The sequence below is a fragment of the Sinocyclocheilus rhinocerous genome, unplaced genomic scaffold (assembly GCF_001515625.1).
Source record: "Sinocyclocheilus rhinocerous isolate Xijiao unplaced genomic scaffold, SAMN03320098_v1.1 scaffold827, whole genome shotgun sequence".
NCBI lineage: Eukaryota > Metazoa > Chordata > Actinopteri > Cypriniformes > Cyprinidae > Sinocyclocheilus > Sinocyclocheilus rhinocerous.
The window spans coordinates 537,830-556,389 of NW_015633173.1; the positions used below are offsets into that span (position 1 = coordinate 537,830).

At 34.4% G+C, this 18,560-nt stretch overlaps 2 protein-coding genes across 2 annotated transcripts in view; both read right to left on the bottom strand.

Moving 5' to 3' along the window:
• LOC107743318 (solute carrier family 22 member 3-like) overlaps positions 1 to 952 on the bottom strand; it is an 11,052-nt gene extending 10,100 nt beyond the window's left edge. The window contains 1 exon segment of the mRNA XM_016556488.1: positions 935 to 952. Coding sequence (XP_016411974.1) covers positions 935 to 952 — 18 coding nt within the window.
• LOC107743319 (cation-independent mannose-6-phosphate receptor-like) overlaps positions 824 to 18,560 on the bottom strand; it is a 42,991-nt gene continuing 25,254 nt past the window's right edge. Inside the window, exons 22-47 of the mRNA XM_016556489.1 lie at positions 17,910 to 18,083; positions 17,658 to 17,801; positions 17,322 to 17,497; positions 16,493 to 16,580; positions 16,202 to 16,405; positions 15,178 to 15,308; positions 14,986 to 15,089; positions 14,765 to 14,898; positions 14,497 to 14,693; positions 13,602 to 13,728; positions 13,231 to 13,362; positions 12,544 to 12,806; positions 12,247 to 12,459; positions 11,104 to 11,253; positions 10,823 to 10,981; positions 9,951 to 10,149; positions 9,523 to 9,675; positions 7,617 to 7,632; positions 7,367 to 7,503; positions 7,178 to 7,295; positions 6,089 to 6,235; positions 5,791 to 5,975; positions 4,964 to 5,150; positions 4,699 to 4,854; positions 3,829 to 3,898; positions 824 to 3,724 (exon numbers count right to left, since the gene is read on the bottom strand). Of these exons, the coding sequence (XP_016411975.1) occupies positions 3,350 to 3,724; positions 3,829 to 3,898; positions 4,699 to 4,854; positions 4,964 to 5,150; positions 5,791 to 5,975; positions 6,089 to 6,235; positions 7,178 to 7,295; positions 7,367 to 7,503; positions 7,617 to 7,632; positions 9,523 to 9,675; positions 9,951 to 10,149; positions 10,823 to 10,981; positions 11,104 to 11,253; positions 12,247 to 12,459; positions 12,544 to 12,806; positions 13,231 to 13,362; positions 13,602 to 13,728; positions 14,497 to 14,693; positions 14,765 to 14,898; positions 14,986 to 15,089; positions 15,178 to 15,308; positions 16,202 to 16,405; positions 16,493 to 16,580; positions 17,322 to 17,497; positions 17,658 to 17,801; positions 17,910 to 18,083 (4,139 nt within the window). The 3' untranslated portion in view covers positions 824 to 3,349. The remainder of the gene's footprint in view (positions 3,725 to 3,828; positions 3,899 to 4,698; positions 4,855 to 4,963; positions 5,151 to 5,790; positions 5,976 to 6,088; positions 6,236 to 7,177; positions 7,296 to 7,366; positions 7,504 to 7,616; positions 7,633 to 9,522; positions 9,676 to 9,950; positions 10,150 to 10,822; positions 10,982 to 11,103; positions 11,254 to 12,246; positions 12,460 to 12,543; positions 12,807 to 13,230; positions 13,363 to 13,601; positions 13,729 to 14,496; positions 14,694 to 14,764; positions 14,899 to 14,985; positions 15,090 to 15,177; positions 15,309 to 16,201; positions 16,406 to 16,492; positions 16,581 to 17,321; positions 17,498 to 17,657; positions 17,802 to 17,909; positions 18,084 to 18,560) is intronic.

Here is an 18,560-nt window from a genome sequence, read left to right on the forward strand (position 1 = left end):
ATATATATAATATATATATATATATAATATAATATAAATAAAAATTAAAATATTAGATGGAAAATGAGTGCACAACTAATATTTACATAATATTATGTTGAAGCACTAAAATTACTAACTGGAATAATCAATAAAAATAAAACTGAACTAAAAGTAAAGCTGAAAGAAAAATAATTAAACCTAAATATTAAGAAATAACCTTACTAAAAATGGCACAAACACAAAATTACTAAAACTTAAACTAAAATTAAAAACCTAAAATATAAAAATGTAAATAAAGCTGATATAAATTAAAACAAATATTTGATGATAAACAAATCTATTTCAGTTTGATGCAAAGACAACATTTCTAATGTTCATTTAGTTGGCTGGAAATAAATTAAAACTAAAACTAAACAGAAATAAAAAATAAATTAAATCTAAATGGTAATATTGAAAAATAATGAAAATGACAAAACCACATAGCAAAATTATATAAAAATATATTATTATAAAAAACATTAAAATATTAATAAAAACTAAAACACTGGTTTGATTCAAATTGCTTGAGCAAGCCTTCAGACTAGTTAAGGTAGTGAGATAAAACACAGTAAGAACAACTCCTAATAAGAATGCATGCTGAGGAGCTGATAGTTTTATTGAAATAATGCCATAAACGGTTTAAATCCCAAAACAAGATGCCGCAAAACATGACAAATACAGTCTGAGAAGAGCTAAAGCCTCTATCAGAAAAAAAAAAGACTATATCTCAGGACCTTCTCTTGGAAGTATTTCAGAGAACTGTATCGTACAATATCCCATACAGCAGGCGCAGACATTTTTGCAGTAAGGAGAGCAGGAGCACGTGATGACCTAGCTATCAAGTGCACCATCCACTTTCTGCCCTAAAGGACAGGGGGAAAAAAAACTGTCCACCAATGTGCAAAGTACTAACAGGCATGCTTTCACGCATCTTGACGTACCGTCTCAGGAGCAGCGAGTTATGACGGATATACAGAACTGGTGTGGCTTTATTTGGCAACCATATATGTGAGGAATACCCTGACGGATGGTAATACAAGCCTATGAGACAAAATATTAGAGCAAAGAGCCGGAGTGAAAAACACTGTACACATGCTGCCAAACAGGACCAGTGTCCGGTTGTACCTTCACTGCCATGAGATAAGATTATTTTGGTAAATCTTTTCTGGAGAGCTGACAGCAAACCTGCAACACAACTTATGTAAATGTATGCATCTTTCTTAAAACCGAGTTAGTCAGCATAAGAACATCAGCTGAAACCGATTCAGCAAATAAAACGCATTATTTTTGCAGGTGTTGTATTCGGTTAATGCAACTGAAAACAAAACTGTTCACGCTAACGGGAAAAGTGCTTTGTAAAAGGCTTTCTGCCACCTGCTGTACTTTTGGCTTCTTTCATAGGCACTGATTTCTTCTGTGCAAAACATAAAATAAAACGTCAAAAAACGATGAAAAGAATAGGTCTATTTACAACAAAGTTCAATTTGTTAATGTTAATTAGTGCATTTGGTGTCACCAACTAACCATAAACAATATTTTTACAGAATTTATTAACCTAGGTTAATGTTATTTCCACATATTCTAATACATCTGCAACATTTCAAGTTGCATAAATAAACATTAGTTAATGTGTCATAGACAAACATGAAATAAGTAGTAACAGAATATTTATAAAATTAACAGATTAATAAATTCTGTAAAAAAAAACTAATTGTTGTTCACTGTTAGTTCACATGGAGCCAAGGGGAAATGGTGATTAGAGGCTAAATTTGAGCGCTTTTGCATTCTCTCGCAATCCTTTTTATTTGTAAACTTGCCGTTTGCTCGCAAAACATTTGTTCTCTCGCAAAACTATCGCGTTTCCCTGAGAAAATTTGCGCTCACTTGTAAAAGCATTAAAAAATAGTTTTTCCTCCCACCTCATATTATTTCCATCACAAAAGTTTTGTCAGTGAATGACAAAATTTCTTGGGGAAACGCAAATGTTTTGCAAGCAAATACTTTAGTTTTACAAAAGTTTCTCAGGGGAACGCAATTTTTTTTTTACAAACAATAGTTTTGTGAGCAAACGGAAGAGCTTTTTGGGGAAGTTTTATGCTCAAACACATGTAAGCGAATGAAAAATAAAATTATCTGGGATTTTTAAGATCAAATAGTTGTGAGCAAACAAAGGTTCTCAGGATAACGCAAAAGTTTGATGATTTATGAGTTGTGTGAGTGAACACGAAGTTTCTCTACGAACCGCAAAAGTTTTACAAATGCAATAGTTTTGCAAGTTTCTCCAGGGAATTAAAAAGTTTTACACTCAAATGCAAAAGTTTTGCGAACGAACGAACGTCTCTCAGGGGAGAGCAAAAGTTATACAATCAAATGCAATAGTTTTGTGAGCAAACAAAGTTTCTTGAAGGAACTGAAAAGTTTTACGAGCGAACGCAAAAGATCTCCCATCTCAGTTTTTTTAACCATTACCATGTCCCATTAATGAACTGAATCTTATCGTAAAGTGTTACTAAACAATAAAGCAAATAAACACGACAATGAATGCAATAATTTTTCTTCTGATTGCGATAAGAAATTATGATTCTAAAGGAAGCCTGCAGCTGTCATACATGCGATGGCATTCCTTCATGGCACTAAATCTCTGTATGTGCTCAGTGTTCTATGCATTTTGTCAGAACAAGGGGGGAAAAGCATTGCATAAAACACCCAATAACAGATGGATGCTATGGTTTAGATGAACGCTGCTATAGTGAAAGGTGAATGCCGATGCAGAACGCAAATGCGAAGCATGATGTTCGAAGGTTTGTGATTTAAATATGAACTTGGCAAAGCGGATCAATCTCCTCTCGGTGCTACATGGCTCAAGATATATGAAATACTGCTACAGATTGTAGTTTAGAAAAGATCTTTGACTGTATCTGCCACAATCATCCATAATTATTTCAAAGAACAGTGTATTTTTCCAGCGAGCTTGTGAATTAACAAAAAACAGTACCCAAAAATCTTTAAATAACAATAAAAAAAATCTAGATAGTCAATTTCTGTAAGTTTGTGGGAGACCGAATTCACATACGATGTTGTACACAATTCATCTTAATCAATGGAAAACAGAACACACAAACAAATAAACGATCAAATGACAAACTTCTTTTGTCAGAAAGGCATTGAATCTATTTAGTGGACGAATCGACCAACTTGCTCTTGAAAGCTGTCTTGTAAACAGCTCACAGAGACATTTCCCTTTAGAAAACCCAAAATGGAGCAACTAAACAATTGGAGCGTGGTGGCTGAGACATTCAAAAGTTCAGTTCGGGGCCCCCCGGCGCCCTCAGATTTTAAGTAGATCCTCGTCGCTGTCATCGGGGTCTGGCTGAGGTTTGCTCTGGTTTCTGCCGCTGTATCGGGTCTTATTTCTGCTCCGTGTGTCCACCAGGAGCCCCACCAGATCCTCATCGCTCTCTGATTTCAGCAAAGCTGACTGCAGCCGTGAGGAAGTGGACGATGAAGGGGCGATTCGGACCCCTGGGACTGTGAGCACCTCGTCCTCACTGTCCTGCTCGTCCAGGGAGAAGGAGTGCAGGGCGTCTGCGCTGACAGGCTTGGTGGTGATGTGACCGTTCCCTTGTGGCTCCCGCGTGGGCGTCCCGGTCTCTTCCATTAACCATTCCATCTCATCTTCACATCCGTCCTCATCTATGTTCACCTATCAAGAGAGACGAACACAGAGACAAAAAGAGAGTTATATTTATACTCATTCTGATTGATTCATTTACTTATTGTAAACTTGCAAAAAAGGTCAAACATTACCTTGGAGTATTTGTAGGATACTGGATTTCTTTTCCTGCAGCAGCTTGACACTTTCTGTATTACAAGTTGCCTAAAAATATGAAAATGCATATTAAGCACACTGACTAAAAAACTGGTGTAGAAACAATTTTCATTCAGAAATTGCTGGTAAATTTTTTACAAATAATAAATATAGCAAATGAATTAGCATTGAACTAAACATTACATTTTAAAGTAATAAAATAATGTTTTATTTACAGCTTCAAAACATTTTTTTACAGTGCAACTCAAAGCAGCTTGAGTAGAATTCCTATATTTTTAATAATAAATAGTTTTTAGTTTATAAAAAAATATAGGTCGGAAAGAATTTTTAAATATTTTTGAGTCTCTTATGCTCACCAATGGTGCATTTATTTGATCAAAAAAAATAAATAATAAAAAATATTATTGCAAAATATTATTATAATTTAAAATAACTGTTTTCTATTTCAATTTAAAATGTAATTTATTCCTGTGATGGCAAAGCTACATTTTCAGCAGGCATTATTCCAGTCTTCAGTGTCACATGATCCTTCAGAAATCATTCTAATATGCTGATTTGGTGCTCAAGAATCATCATTATTATTATTATTATCAATGTTGAAAATAGTGCTTAATATTTTGTTGCAAACCATAATAATTTTCGGGATTCTTTGATGAATAGTAAGTTTAAAAGAACAACATTTATTTGAAATAGAAATCCTTTCTAATATTATAAATGTCTTTACTGTCACCCTTGAACAACTTAATGCATCCAAAGTATTAATTTCATTAAAAAAAAAGCACTGGCCACAAACTTTTGTATTAGTTTAAAAATAAAATTCACACGTATAAATGTAAGTTGCATTTTACCTCCTGTCTCGTTTGTGCAGCAGAAGAACAAGCAAACAGATTGGGAGCACAACCAACAGCAGGCTAAGCACCGCCCCTAAAGCCTGACTCCGCCCAGACAATCCAGTATGCTCCTCCCCTCCATCAGTGCTGTGCGGGTCCATGGAGCTGGACGAACTATGAGAAAAACAATGTACTCTACTCAAACTTACTTGGCTAACAAATCTATGTTGTAGAATTGTTGAATTAAAGCCTAAAAGTATGTTTAGGCTTTGGTTATACTCACAAAAAATCACAAACGGTGGCGGTGTGCCAAACAAACAGATACTGGCATCCATCTGTCTCCAGAAGGAATTCTGGGATACCTTCTCCTGCCGTAGGGCTGCAGTGGAACAGGATGGTCGAGGACACAGTTTTGGTTTTGTCTCGTCCACATACAGATTCAGATGGTACCGAGACATCAAGATTTCCACCTGACAAATAACAACACCAGGTCATGCCATAAAAGTGTTACAACATCACTGAAATACAAACCTAAACTAATAATATGAGTTCATACTACAAACTAAATTGAATTGACAAAAAAAAGTAATAAAAATGGTCAACATATGCTAACTGTACCCTAATTTAATATATATATATATATATATATCTCGGAGGGTGGAAATTATATTTCCAAATATTGAATAAGTATAAAAAGAAATTTGAGAAATTACACAAAATATATATACAAACAAAACATTTAACAATTTTTGTGTTGTTACAAAAATTATTTGTCAATTATTTAATGTAAATAATAAAAAATAATAAACAAATTACACTATCTTTTTAAACAACACATTTTAAACAGAACATTTATTTATTTAAAAAATATTTCTGTCATTTGTGTGTTGTCATAAACAGAATTTAACAATACAAATAAATACATCAATTAATTAAATATAAATAAATAAATAAATAAACAAACAAACAAAGGAAATCTTTTAAAAAAATGTTTAAACCGAATAGTTTGCCATTTGCGTATTGTTATAAATAAATAAACAAACCCCTCTTTGCCTTTCATCTGTCACACATTGTAATTCCCAACATGGTCACTTATAGAATTTCTCTCACCTTTTATATAATACTTTGCTTTGCTGGAGGAGCCAATTTTTCTGCGGTAACTGTCATTAATCTTGACCTGACAGATATTGGCACCCAGACAATTGGAAATGGAGCTGTCGGTGATGCCTGACAGCTGGATGTGGTAGATATAGCGATCTCCATTGGAACGGATGTCTCCTGTGGCGTTGTGGAAACTGAGGACAGATAAAACACTGTTTATCTCATGCACATTACTAGATGTGGTGTGGTGTGGTGTAGTTGTAGGCTCCGTGTTAATGAATGAGAGTTGATGGCCAGAGATACTCACCGGTAATAAAGTGCTCCCAGGCTGAAAACGGCTCCTGTCTCGGGTACTCTGATGGTTCCATTGATCATCTCCACTTCCTCCTGCTTCACAGCACATGCAGATCGAGTCTCCCACTCCACCCAGTACTCGCAAGCTGTTTTATCCTCCCTAAAACAAACAGACAAAAATATGAATCTTATTTAACTCACATTACATTAAAAATACAGACCAGCATCTCTGGGGAAAAAAATAAAAATAAATTTTATATATATATATATATATATTATTTTTATTTTTTTTGTGTAATTTATTCCTGTGATGACAGCGTCACGTGATCCTTCGGAAATCATTCTAATATGGTGATTTGGTGCTCAAATATTATTAATAAATTATATATATATATATATATATAATTTTTATTTTTTTTGTGTAATTTATTCCTGTGATGGCAGCGTCACGTGATCCTTCGGAAATCATTCTAATATGCTGATTTGGTGCTCAAATATTATTGGTGCTCATTTACTAATAATAGCACTTTTTATTATCAATGTTAAAAACATTGTTTTTCTTTGATGAATTGAAAGTGCCAAAGAATATATTTTAAATCTTTTGTGGCATTATAAATCTTTACTGTCATTTATCATCAATTTAATGCATTTAATTGCAAAATTATAAATGATAGTTGTTTCCACAAACATATTAAGCAGCACAACTGTTTTGATAACAACACTGATAAAAATAAATGTTTCTTGAGCAGCAAATCAGCATATTAGAATTATTTCTGAATGATGCTGAAAATTCAGCTTTGCATCACAGGAATAACATTCATTTTAAAATATAATTAACTAGAAAACAGTTATTTGAAATTGTAATAATATTTCACAATATCACTGCTTTTACTGTATTTATAAATGTAGCATTGTGACCAAAAGAGATCAAAAACATTTTTAAAAAAAATCTTAATTTCTAACCTTTCGACCAGTAGTGCATATGTTTTTTCTATTTGGTTCTCTGAAAGCTGGTTAAAAATGACACCTCTAACAGATGCTAAACCAGATGCTAAACACCACAAGTTAAGAACCTATTCATGCCAAGTCATTCTTAACTTACTTGAATAACTTCGGATGGCCCACTGTGCTGCCACACTTCAGCTGCAAGATTGTTCTTGCTGGTTTATTGTTTCCACACACCTTGTCACCCATGGAATAATTGACGAGGATCTTTCCATCTGGTGAGGACACATACTAATGAGAAACCAACAAAACCGCAATCACGTCAGAGAAGGTTTAAAATACTTACCGATTAACTCCATGGTCTGCGTGTGAACACGGCCCAGAGTCTCGGTCTTCCCGCTGGCACGTCTGCGACACACGGCGGCGTCTGCTGCACACCCTGGCTGGCCTCCATGAATGGCCTGGCAGAGATTGAAGTAGTACCTGTGAAACAAATAGTACAATTGTGAATTTCATAAACACTGAACAGATGCAGGTGCAATATTATACCAGTGTGTCATTACTGATTAAATGCAATGTGTCTAAATTCCACAGACTTGAGTACAAATAGTACTAGTACAAAAATGTATGTTTTTGAACAAAAACAATATAGATATAGAAATTATGGCTGATACAAATAGTTGATCATTATTGCTCTGTTATGGCCTACAAAAATTGTAAAAATGAATCCTGGAATTTTGTCCATCTTACGAATCTTATGAAATTAGATTTTATAATATATATTTTTATTTTAGACACACCATCACAACTCTGCTCTCTAGATACTGTATCATAATCGACCATTAAAGATAAATACATAAAAAAAAAATTCAAATGAATGAAAGAACAAGATATGTTTTAGGATATGTCTTTTTATTTACTCATTTAATAAATTTTATTGGATAATTTTTATTATTTTATTAGATTATAGATTATTTATTTTGGCGGAAAGTGTTAATGTTAGGTGCAAAAATGCATTTTGCAAAATGTACAATTTTTTTGTTACTGCTTTGAAAAAGATTACAATAAAATAAAACAAAAAACTATTTTATAAAAGAAAAAAGAAAAAAAAAATGATAGTAACAACTGCTTTCTTTCAATGCAATGTGTCTAAATTCCACAGACTTGAGTACAAATAGTACTAGTACAAAAATGTATGTTTTTGAACAAAAACAAATATATAGATATAGAAATTATGGCTGATACAAATAGTTGATCATTATTGCTCTGTTATGGCCTACAAAAATTGTAAAAATGAATCCTGGAATTTTGTCCATCTTACGAATCTTATGAAATTAGATTTTATAATATATATTTTTATTTTAGACACACCATCACAACTCTGCTCTCTAGATACTGTATCATAATCGACCATTAAAGATAAATACATAAAAAAAAAATTCAAATGAATGAAAGAACAAGATATGTTTTAGGATATGTCTTTTTATTTACTCATTTAATTAATTTTATTGGATAATTTTTATTATTTTATTAGATTATAGATTATTTATTTTGGCGGAAAGTGTTAATGTTAGGTGCAAAAATGCATTTTGCAAAATGTACAATTTTTTTGTTACTGCTTTGAAAAAGATTACAATAAAATAAAACAAAAAACTATTTTATAAAAGAATAGTTTGTTGAAGTATTAAAATAACTCAAATTAAACATTATACTACTATGTAAACAGTAAATATCACATATGGGTTAGAAAATAAATTACTACTTTTATAACCATATTCACTGTTGGAAAAAAAGTAGTCTTGGCTTAGTTGGTAAATAACATTAAAGGAGGGCTATGCATACAATAAATGACAAACCTTAAAACACTTAATGTCAGAACCAGACAGAAAAACACAGCCATACACACCACCTCCATCATAAGTGTCACAAGACAATGACACAAACTCAGTTTCCTTAAACGAACTTGTTCCTGTTTTAAAGCAGCATTACACCAGAGCTAATTTTGTCTGTATTAAAGCAACCAACAAGATCCAAATTCTGAAGATATACAATTCTGAAGATACACAAATTCTTGTATTCAGATGTACTCATAAAATCAACTTTCAATTAGACAGAAACACATTTGTTATTTAAATCTTAAAAAACACAAACAATTTAAGTAATGTTCACGTTATGTGCTGCCAAATTGATAAACCAACTGAAATAATTACATTAGGTTTATTTAAACCTAATGTAATTATTTCAGTAGGTTATTACTAGTATTTACTTAATTACATTATTTTTAAATTATTAAAATTTTAAAAATCATACATTTTATAAACAGTTATTTACATTTTACTTAAATTATTTAAATTTAATTCATTAATTAACTTAACACATCGGTTTAGTTTTCTTTCCTTAGGGAACTGTAACCATTAAAAAACAGATTAACAGCTTGTTCAGTTGCTCTATCCCAAAATAGTACATGTATTTCATGAGTTTTATGTCGTAAATGATTCATACCGCCAGAGCAAAAGCCCCATTTGTGATCTTTGTTATAGTCGCTTGTAGTGGCACACCACGTCCTGCCGTCAGTCCTGCCCTCAGTTGTGCACTCAGTATAAGACTTGTCCAGGAACTTAAAGGGGAATGTGCACACTTCATTTTTAACTGTAACTGAAAGACAATAGACACACATTTGAATCATTTAGGGGAAAAGTTTAACGAGAGTCTATCAACAGATTCCATCTTAGATCTTGACCTTGGTTGACTGCAATGTATGGTAGTGCCGCATTTCCTATAACACATGCATGCAATGTTGCCAAATCTTACAATTATTATCTTCTAGAACAAGACCATCTGTCAAGTGTGCCCATGCTGCCTTAAAATGTAGTCTAGGTAGGCAGCTCAATAGGTTTATAGAGTGATTCAGAGTGGTTTGTTTGTCTGACCTTGAGGACAGGTGTCTCCTCCACTGTACTGCATGATCACAGCCTGCTCTTCTCTCTTGTAGTCTAAGTTCATGATTTTGCTGTTCCCGTATGAAGCCGCAGAGGCCGTTGAGATCAGACATACCGCGCTGTCTTTACATGCTGTGCCCGCCACAGTCCCACACACATTGATATTAAAAGAGCCAGAGCTTCCAGAAACCTAAAAAAAACACAACAAACTAAGCTCCAGAATCATCCCTTTGCTACTATGTGTGTATAAGTTGACAAAGTGAGATTTCTGGCATATATACACACACTACCGTTGAAAGGTTTGGAGGTCGGGATTTTTAAAAATTAATTAATTAATTATTTTAAAATGAATACTTTTATTCAGGAAGGATGCATTAACTTCATGAAGCAACAGTAAAGGCATTTATAATGTTACAAAATATTTCTATATCAAAGAAATGCTGTTCTTTTGAAGTAGTCATCAAAGAATTCTGAAATAAAACATATCAGATTTCCATAAAAGTATTAAGCAGCACAACTGGTCTCAACACTGATAACAGGAAACGTCTCTTAAGCAAATCGGTACATTAGAATGATTTCTGAAGGATCATGTGACACTGAAGACTGGAGTAATGATGCTGAAAATTCAGCTTTCACTCTAAAAGAAATAAATGCAAATACAAAACGGTATATTTTAAATTGTAACAATATTACTGCACTCTTGCTTGATCAAACAAATGGTGCCTTGGTGACTTCTTTGAAATGCAGCCTTGGCATAAGAGACTTCTTTTAGAAACATTAAACAATCTAACAGACCCCCCCAACCTTTTGATGGCACAAATTTCAAATGTTCAGTCTTGGAAAAGTCTTTCTCTCTTCATTACCTGAACGGTCCCTGACAGAGCTGAGAGGTCAAATGTATAGCGCAGCTGGGAGACGGTCAGACTGCAGCCGTGCGCTGTGATGGTCTCCGGGCAAACCACAGGTGTGGCCCACTCAAACACATACATACAGTCCTGAGCCCGGATCATCTGAGGAGAACCCTGTTTGTGCAAAACCAACACTCACATTCAGGTACAACAGAGAAGACTGACAGAATTATTGAACCAACAACCGCTCGGATACACTCGACACCATTTATGACCGTTTTGGGTTGCTCTCTTACCAGTTCTGCCCCTTTCTGGCAGGTGAAAACGATCTTGGAGGAGTAGTTGGAGGTGGGGTCAGAAGGGCAGACGGTTGCGCTGCTGAAGGTGATCTCCACCTCATTGGTGTTGATATTATAGCGAGGAGGGGAGGTGATTCGTCCGATGTCCTGCACAGAGAGAGAAAAAAAAAAGAAGCCCACACTGAATTTAAAACCGAAAAATCTGATTCAAACATGTCATTTAATATCAACTCCCGGTGCCATGGTATGATTAGTAAAAATATTTTGCACAAATCAACTCAAACTAATATGAATAATGTCACAAACGCAAAAACGACAGTACGTAATTTCTTTATTTCAAGTGTGACCAGGTGTGCATGTAGTCTAAGACAGCCTCCAATATTGGTTATTATTATAATAACGATAACATATTATTAAATTCCATAATTAATACTTGGGCTGCAAAATTTGGGGGAAAATTCTAATTGTGATTTTTCTGATAAAAATTATGATTTAAAATGTGAGAAAAAAAAAAGTACACAATTGCATGATTTGGCCAACAAACAAAAAAACTGTGATTATACATCAATATGACTATAAAATAAAAACAACAATAAAAATTATGAATATAAATATTAATTATTATTATTATTATTATCTTTATAATTACTACAAAAAAAATATGAAATAAATATACTATAATACTTCACTGTAAAAATAGCAATAAAATAATTCTGACATAAACAGCCATATTATACTATAATATTTCCGAAAAATAAATACTTCTACTACTACTAATTATTTTTTATTATTACTATATAAAATATTAAAATAAGAAATTACTCTATTTCACTGTAAAATAAAAATGTATTTAAGAAAATAATAGTAATTACAATAATAATGGATTATTATAATTATTACTACTAGTAGTACTAAAATATTAAACCAATAAAAAATGACTAATATTTTACTGTTAAAAAAATGAGTACTTAAGAAAATAATAATAATAATAGTAATAGTATTTTACAGTTCAATAAAGTAGAATTACAATACTAATTAATGGCTGTTATAATTTTTCAAATGTTAAACCATTTGTAGTACTTTTTAGGTCTGTAGATCAAGGAAAGTGGAGTTCACTATTGTACTGATGTATTTACTCACAACTGGATCTCCATCAACAGGATCCATGCACACTGCGGCCCCTGGAGGACAGTTGACCCCTGGGATGGGGTTGAGGGGCTGGCAGATGTTGATGTAGAAATCAGGAGACTTGTCCCTGCCTAAATCCTCGTTGATAGCTGTGTAGTAACCAGTGAGATGGATCAGAGGACTGAGGTCAATCTGGTTGGTACCGTTCCAAACGGAGCACTTCACCTGCAGAGAAGAGACACTGAATTTGTTGCAGGTTCAACCGAAGCGAGGTTTAGAGAATCGAAAACTTTAAAGACTTCCTGTTACCTGTTGTTCGCAAACCAGAGGAGTGTGCCAGGAGAAAAAGTGAGTACAAGTGGTGTCATCCGAGTACACCAGCACGGGTTCATCTGTACCTCCTCCCTCAGACTTGCAGACGAAGCCGAAGATGCTCTTGTGTTTGAGGGAAGGGTTGGCGGCACACGCGTCTCCATCCTCATAGGTGAGCTCCACCACCTGATCCTTATACACCAGCTGCCTTGTGGTTTTCCCACCACTTATGGCCTTCTGAGTGTCTTTGATGCACACGGCTGCAGCAAAAAACATCTCAACATTACCGTACAGTATTAAGTCTTTTTTTTTTTTTTTGCTTAGGGCCTAAGTCTTAAAACATGACGAATAATGCAAAAAAAAAGCACAAACAAAACTACTTTTATATATAAAAAATACACAGAAAATAGTGTCTATATATAAAAAATAGTGTCTAAAGTGACAAAATGTGGTGAAAAAAATTAGAAAAATATATAGCTTGTATATTGTATATAAAATTAAATACAATTACATAATATATACATACATATATATACATTTTTAAAAGTTCATTTTTCAAGTTCATTTAAGTTTATTACAGTATATATAATATATATTTAGTCATTTATTCTAATAAATGATTATATTATTATATACATAAATATATTTTACACACTAAATGAAAGGTACAAAGGAAATATATACCTGTTCCAGGGGCACAACCAGCATTGGCTACATCTCCACATACGTTCAGTCTGAACATCTTCCTATGGGCTGAGGGATCATAGACTGTATAGCCACCTGTCCGACTGAGGGCATTAAGGTCAAAGAGATGACCTGTGGAAACCAAGCACAAGCACAGTACATCTCAGACTGATTTAGGAACACACATAAATGCTAGAACTTTCAGTTGATTAGAGTGTGTGAAAACACCCTTGCTGTTATTCGGGCTATTTGTATGCAATTACATGACACTGTTATGAGCAGACAGGAAGTGTCTGGATAAGATGATTCAGTTGTTCTGGTTCGGAATATTTGTGTATTTAGCGTCAGTGAGGCTCATGTGGGTGACTCACCTGTGGCTGGATTTGTGACTTTACAGTCCCCGTGTTCTGTGCTGTTGAGAGGACAGGCTGCAGCAGTGAACCACACAAAGCTATAGACACAGTTCTCCAGAGCCATGATCAGAGTAGGTTCAGAGTCCTGCAGAGAGACAGACAGAAAGTCAGAGAGACAGACAAGGAGAGGATGGCATTATGATCACTGTATAATAGTTTTATACTTATTATATTATAATATTTGCATATTTATTATAAATTTAGGTCGATACGATTTTTTTAAAATTGTTTTTGAAAAGTCTCTTATGCTCACCAAGGCTGCATTTATTTGATAAAAATACAGTAAAAAAAGTAATATTGTGAAATACTATTAAAATTTGAAATAACTGTTTTTTATTTTAATATAATTTAAAAAGTAATTTATTTCTGTGATAGAAAAGCTGAATTTTCAGCATCATTACTCCAGTCTTCAGTGTCACATGATCCTTCAGATATCATTCTAATATGCTGATTTGCAACTCAAGAAACATTTCTTATTATTATCAATGTTTAAAACAGTTGTGCTGCTTAATATTTTTGTGGAAACTGTGATACATGTTTTTCAGGATCGTTTGATGAACAGAAAGTTTAAAAGAACAGCATTTATTTGAAATAGAAATCTTTTATAACGTTATAAAAGTCTTCACTGTCACTTTTGATTAATTTAATGCATTCTAGCTGAATAAAAGTATTTCTTTAAAAAAAAAAAAACAATTCGAACTAACCCCACGGTAGTGTGTGTTTATTAAAATATTCATAAAAATATTAGTTATAAAAAATAAATAAATTAAACAGTAGTTAGTCTATAGTAATTATGTTTACTTCAGAACATGCAAGTTTCAGTGTATAGAGAAAAGGATAAATAACCACAGACCACTTTGTCTGGTTCGCATCTGAAATGAATAATGGTGGTCCGGTTTCTCTTGCCATCAGGACAGGCTTGTCCGTTGGTGTACTTCAGAATCAGGATGTTATTATCCCACTGTGGACCCGCCTCTGCCTCCCCCAGATTCACATACTTATCTCCATCCTTCAGACAGGCCGCAGCGCTAGACGGGCAGCTCCACAAACCTGAAACAAACACCAGTTATAAATCCTATGCTGACTGGTAAATACGCTCTAGCTGTGCTGCTACAACTCACCGGTCTGAGGCACCAGAGACTTGCACACATTGATATAGTAACGCTGCTTCTGATTGGTCGCTTCTGGCACAACAATCCAATTGGATTTGTGCAGTGCCAGCGAGGATAGATCGTAGGAGTGGCCACTGCCATCACTTCCAGACAGAGAGGAGGTTATAGGTCATTTAAACAGTTATATCATGTGTTGGGAGCAAATGCATAAGCAAAAAGGTTTCTCTCACTTGTAGGAGCAGGTTGTGGTTTTGAAGGAAGGACAGGCCAAAGCTGTGTGCCATTCAAACAGATATGTGCAGTCTGCAGTCTCCTTTATGAACTCCGGCTTACCCTGATGAACAAAGGAATTACCAAAAAAAAAAACATTCAGGAAATTAATTTAACTTCTTAAACTCATTCATTGGCTGAAAGGAACTCACAGGATTCTTGCTGTGGTCGCAGGAGAAGAGAATAGCCGTGGATCGCTCGTAAATCTTGTGGCACTTTTCCCCATTCGTGTAGTTGATCATTATAATCCCATCATCAAATGTGAGGTTTTGATTGGCTAAGCCTGCAAAGGAGCATGGAAATGGTTAAAGGAATATTTCACCCAAAAATGAAAATCTGCTGAACATTGATTCGCCCTCAGGCCATCCAAGATGTAGAAGAGTTTGTTTCTTCATCAGAACATATTTGGAAAAATTAAGCATTCCATCACTTGCTCTACTATGGATCCTCTGTAGTGAATGGGTGCCGTCAGAATGAGAGTCCAAACTGCTGATAAAAATATCACAATAATCCACACCACTCCAGTCCATTAATTAACGTCTTGTGAAACTAAAAGCTGCATGTTTGCAATAAACCCATCAAGGCGTTTTGATTTTAAACGTTGCTATTGGCCAAAATATGAGTCCATAATAATGCTTCCTCCAGTGAGGAATCCAACAACATATTTGTTTAGAATGGTTTTGGACTGTTTTAACATATAAACTGTGCTTGATCTGTGCATATTTCTCCTCTGATTCAGACAAGATGACTTTGTCACTGGAGAAAGCAATATTATGGATAGAGGATTTGTATTTTAGCCATAAGAAATGGTTTGAAGTGAAAAATAATTATGATGGATTTGTTTATAACAAACATGCAGATTTTCACTTCACAAGATGTTAATTGGACTGGAGTGGTGTGGATTACTAGTGGATTATTGTGATGTTTTTATCAGTTGCTTGGACTCTCATTCTGACGGCACCCATTCACTGCAGAGCATCCATTGGTGAGCAAGTGATGTAATGCTAAATTTCTTTAAATCTGTTCTGATGAAGAAACAAACTCATCTACATCTTAGATGGCCTGAGAGTGAGTAAACTTTTAGCAAATTTTCATTTTTGAATGAACGATTCCTTCAAACATGAAAAAATGCCCTACTAGCTCAGCTTTGATACTGAACAAACCAAATAAACTCACCTGCTATTCTGTGTGTACTGCCCTCGACCTGACAGGAGGACACTGAATTGCTGGGACCGTGAGGGCAGACCGAGGATGTAATTGGGCCGCACACTGCAAAGTGATACTCATAACTAAATTTCTTGACTTCATAGTCCTTTCCGGCCAGTGGTGTAAGATTGTACTCGTAGCCGCTCTTGGGGTCCTTGACTTTACAGTTTTCACCTGTAAGTGACAGGAACTAAACTGAGTCAAAGCCAAAGTAAGAGTATTTCTTCACATTCATGTGAACAAATTGGTTGTTGATCCTACCCTGCACTCTTTTTATTGGGCAAGCTTCTGAGGTTCTCCAGATGAAGACATATTCACAGTCATCTTTGCGATCAAACATGGGTGCACCCTTTAGATAGAGGAAAGAAAAATAGGTTTAACAGCTTCACCATAAGAAAACAAAAAATCTTAAGCATCTTAAATAGAGTACAAAATAGGGCTTGGTAAGATTTTAAATGTTTTTAAAGTCTCTTCTGCTCACCAAGGCTGTATTTATTTGATCAAAAATACAGTAAAAACAGTAATATTGTGAAATAATATTACAATTTAAAATATATTTTCTACTTTATTATATTATTATATTATTTTCCATTTAATTTTCTATTTTAATATATTTTAAAATGCAATTTATTCCTGTGATGTAAAGCTGAATTTTCAGCATCATTATTTCATTACTTCAGTGTCACATGATCCTTCAGAAATCTTTCTAATATGCTGATTTGCTGCTCAATAAACTTATTTCTTCTTAATATAAATGTTGAAAAGAGTTGTGGTGCTTAATATTTTTTTTTCTCCAAATATTGGTTTCAAGTTACTTGAAAAAGATTACTTTTTTACTTGCAGCAACAAGGTTACATAAATCCTATGCAGCTAAATAATGATTCATTTTATTTTATTTTTTTTTATAATTTAACTATAAACATTTATAGACATTGCATGTGTTAGTCATACTATCACACTGTGAATCTTAAGATAGATTATAGTTTATATGTACATATCCAGTCATGACACCAATTTGCTCCATATTTGTGGAAAGTGCCATGGATAAAAATGTATTTGCACTTAAGAGAGAAACTATGCACTTGCTTACAGGACTGTCATCACACTGGAAGATGATTCGTGTGGAGTAACGTCCTAAACCGCACTTGTCCCCATTCAGATAAACAATACTGATGGAGCCATCTGCCGCTGCCTGCAGGCTGGACTGCACGTATCCCAGATTTACACCTCTGCCTTTCAGCTGGCCACATGCTCCAATCGCTCCAGCTGCCAACAACATATTAGTTTACTGTGCGGCCATTCAGACAAGCACTACTGCTCCAGCTCTTGGTTGGTGTTACAAACAGAAAATCAATCTCAAAGTGCCAGGCTAAAAACAGTAAGACATTTCAAAAGAGTCTGTCAATGTCTGTCCAGAGACACTCACCAGGGCAGCCCTGGACGCGAGGCAGCGGTTTACACACACTGATGTAAAACTTTTGAAAGCGGGCCTGATCTGAGGTGTCCAGAGGAACGTAATACTTGTCATCCAGACTGAGGTCACTCAAGTCATACTCTCTACCTTGTAAATCTGGAAATACAAGACAGCTTGAGTTTGGTAACAAAATGGTGATAGTAATGGTGCAGAATTGACACCCTTCAGCATTAAAAGCATGTTTTTGTGCACAGGAAAGCTTACCTGTGACTTGGCAATCCACAGGAGCAGGTTCACAGGCTAGTGCAGTGGAAAGCTCGAAGAACACACTGTGGGTTACGTGTGTAGTTGTGCCCAGCTCTTCCTGAATAAGCCTCAGAGAGGGTGGGTTGGCCTTCTGGTCACACACAAAATTTATGATGAAGGTGTCTTCGGTACCTACAGTACAGATGGGAAACAGGGTAAAAAATGGATTCAGTCCAGGGCGGAACAATGTAAACTTTATGCAAGACTCTCTAGAATACTTGATTCCGATTGGACAGTCTTGGCATTCAAAGATTTTTTCATTATGATCCTAAACCATATGTTGGACCGCTGTCCCTGGCAATTCATTTCCTGCAAAGCTATGCTAGTTTTGTCACCTTTCTATCACCCTAACATGATCATGTAAGATACAATGAAATACAATACCACATACACTACCATTCAAAAATTTGGGGTCAGTAAGAATTATTATTATTTTTTAAAGAAATTAATATAAATTGATCAAAAGTGACAATAAAGACATGTTACAAAAGATGTCCATTTCAAATAATTGCTTGCTCTTTTGAACCCTGAAAAAAATAAAATTATTATATATATATATATATATATATATAAATCACAGTTTCCACAAAAATATTAAGCAGCAAAACT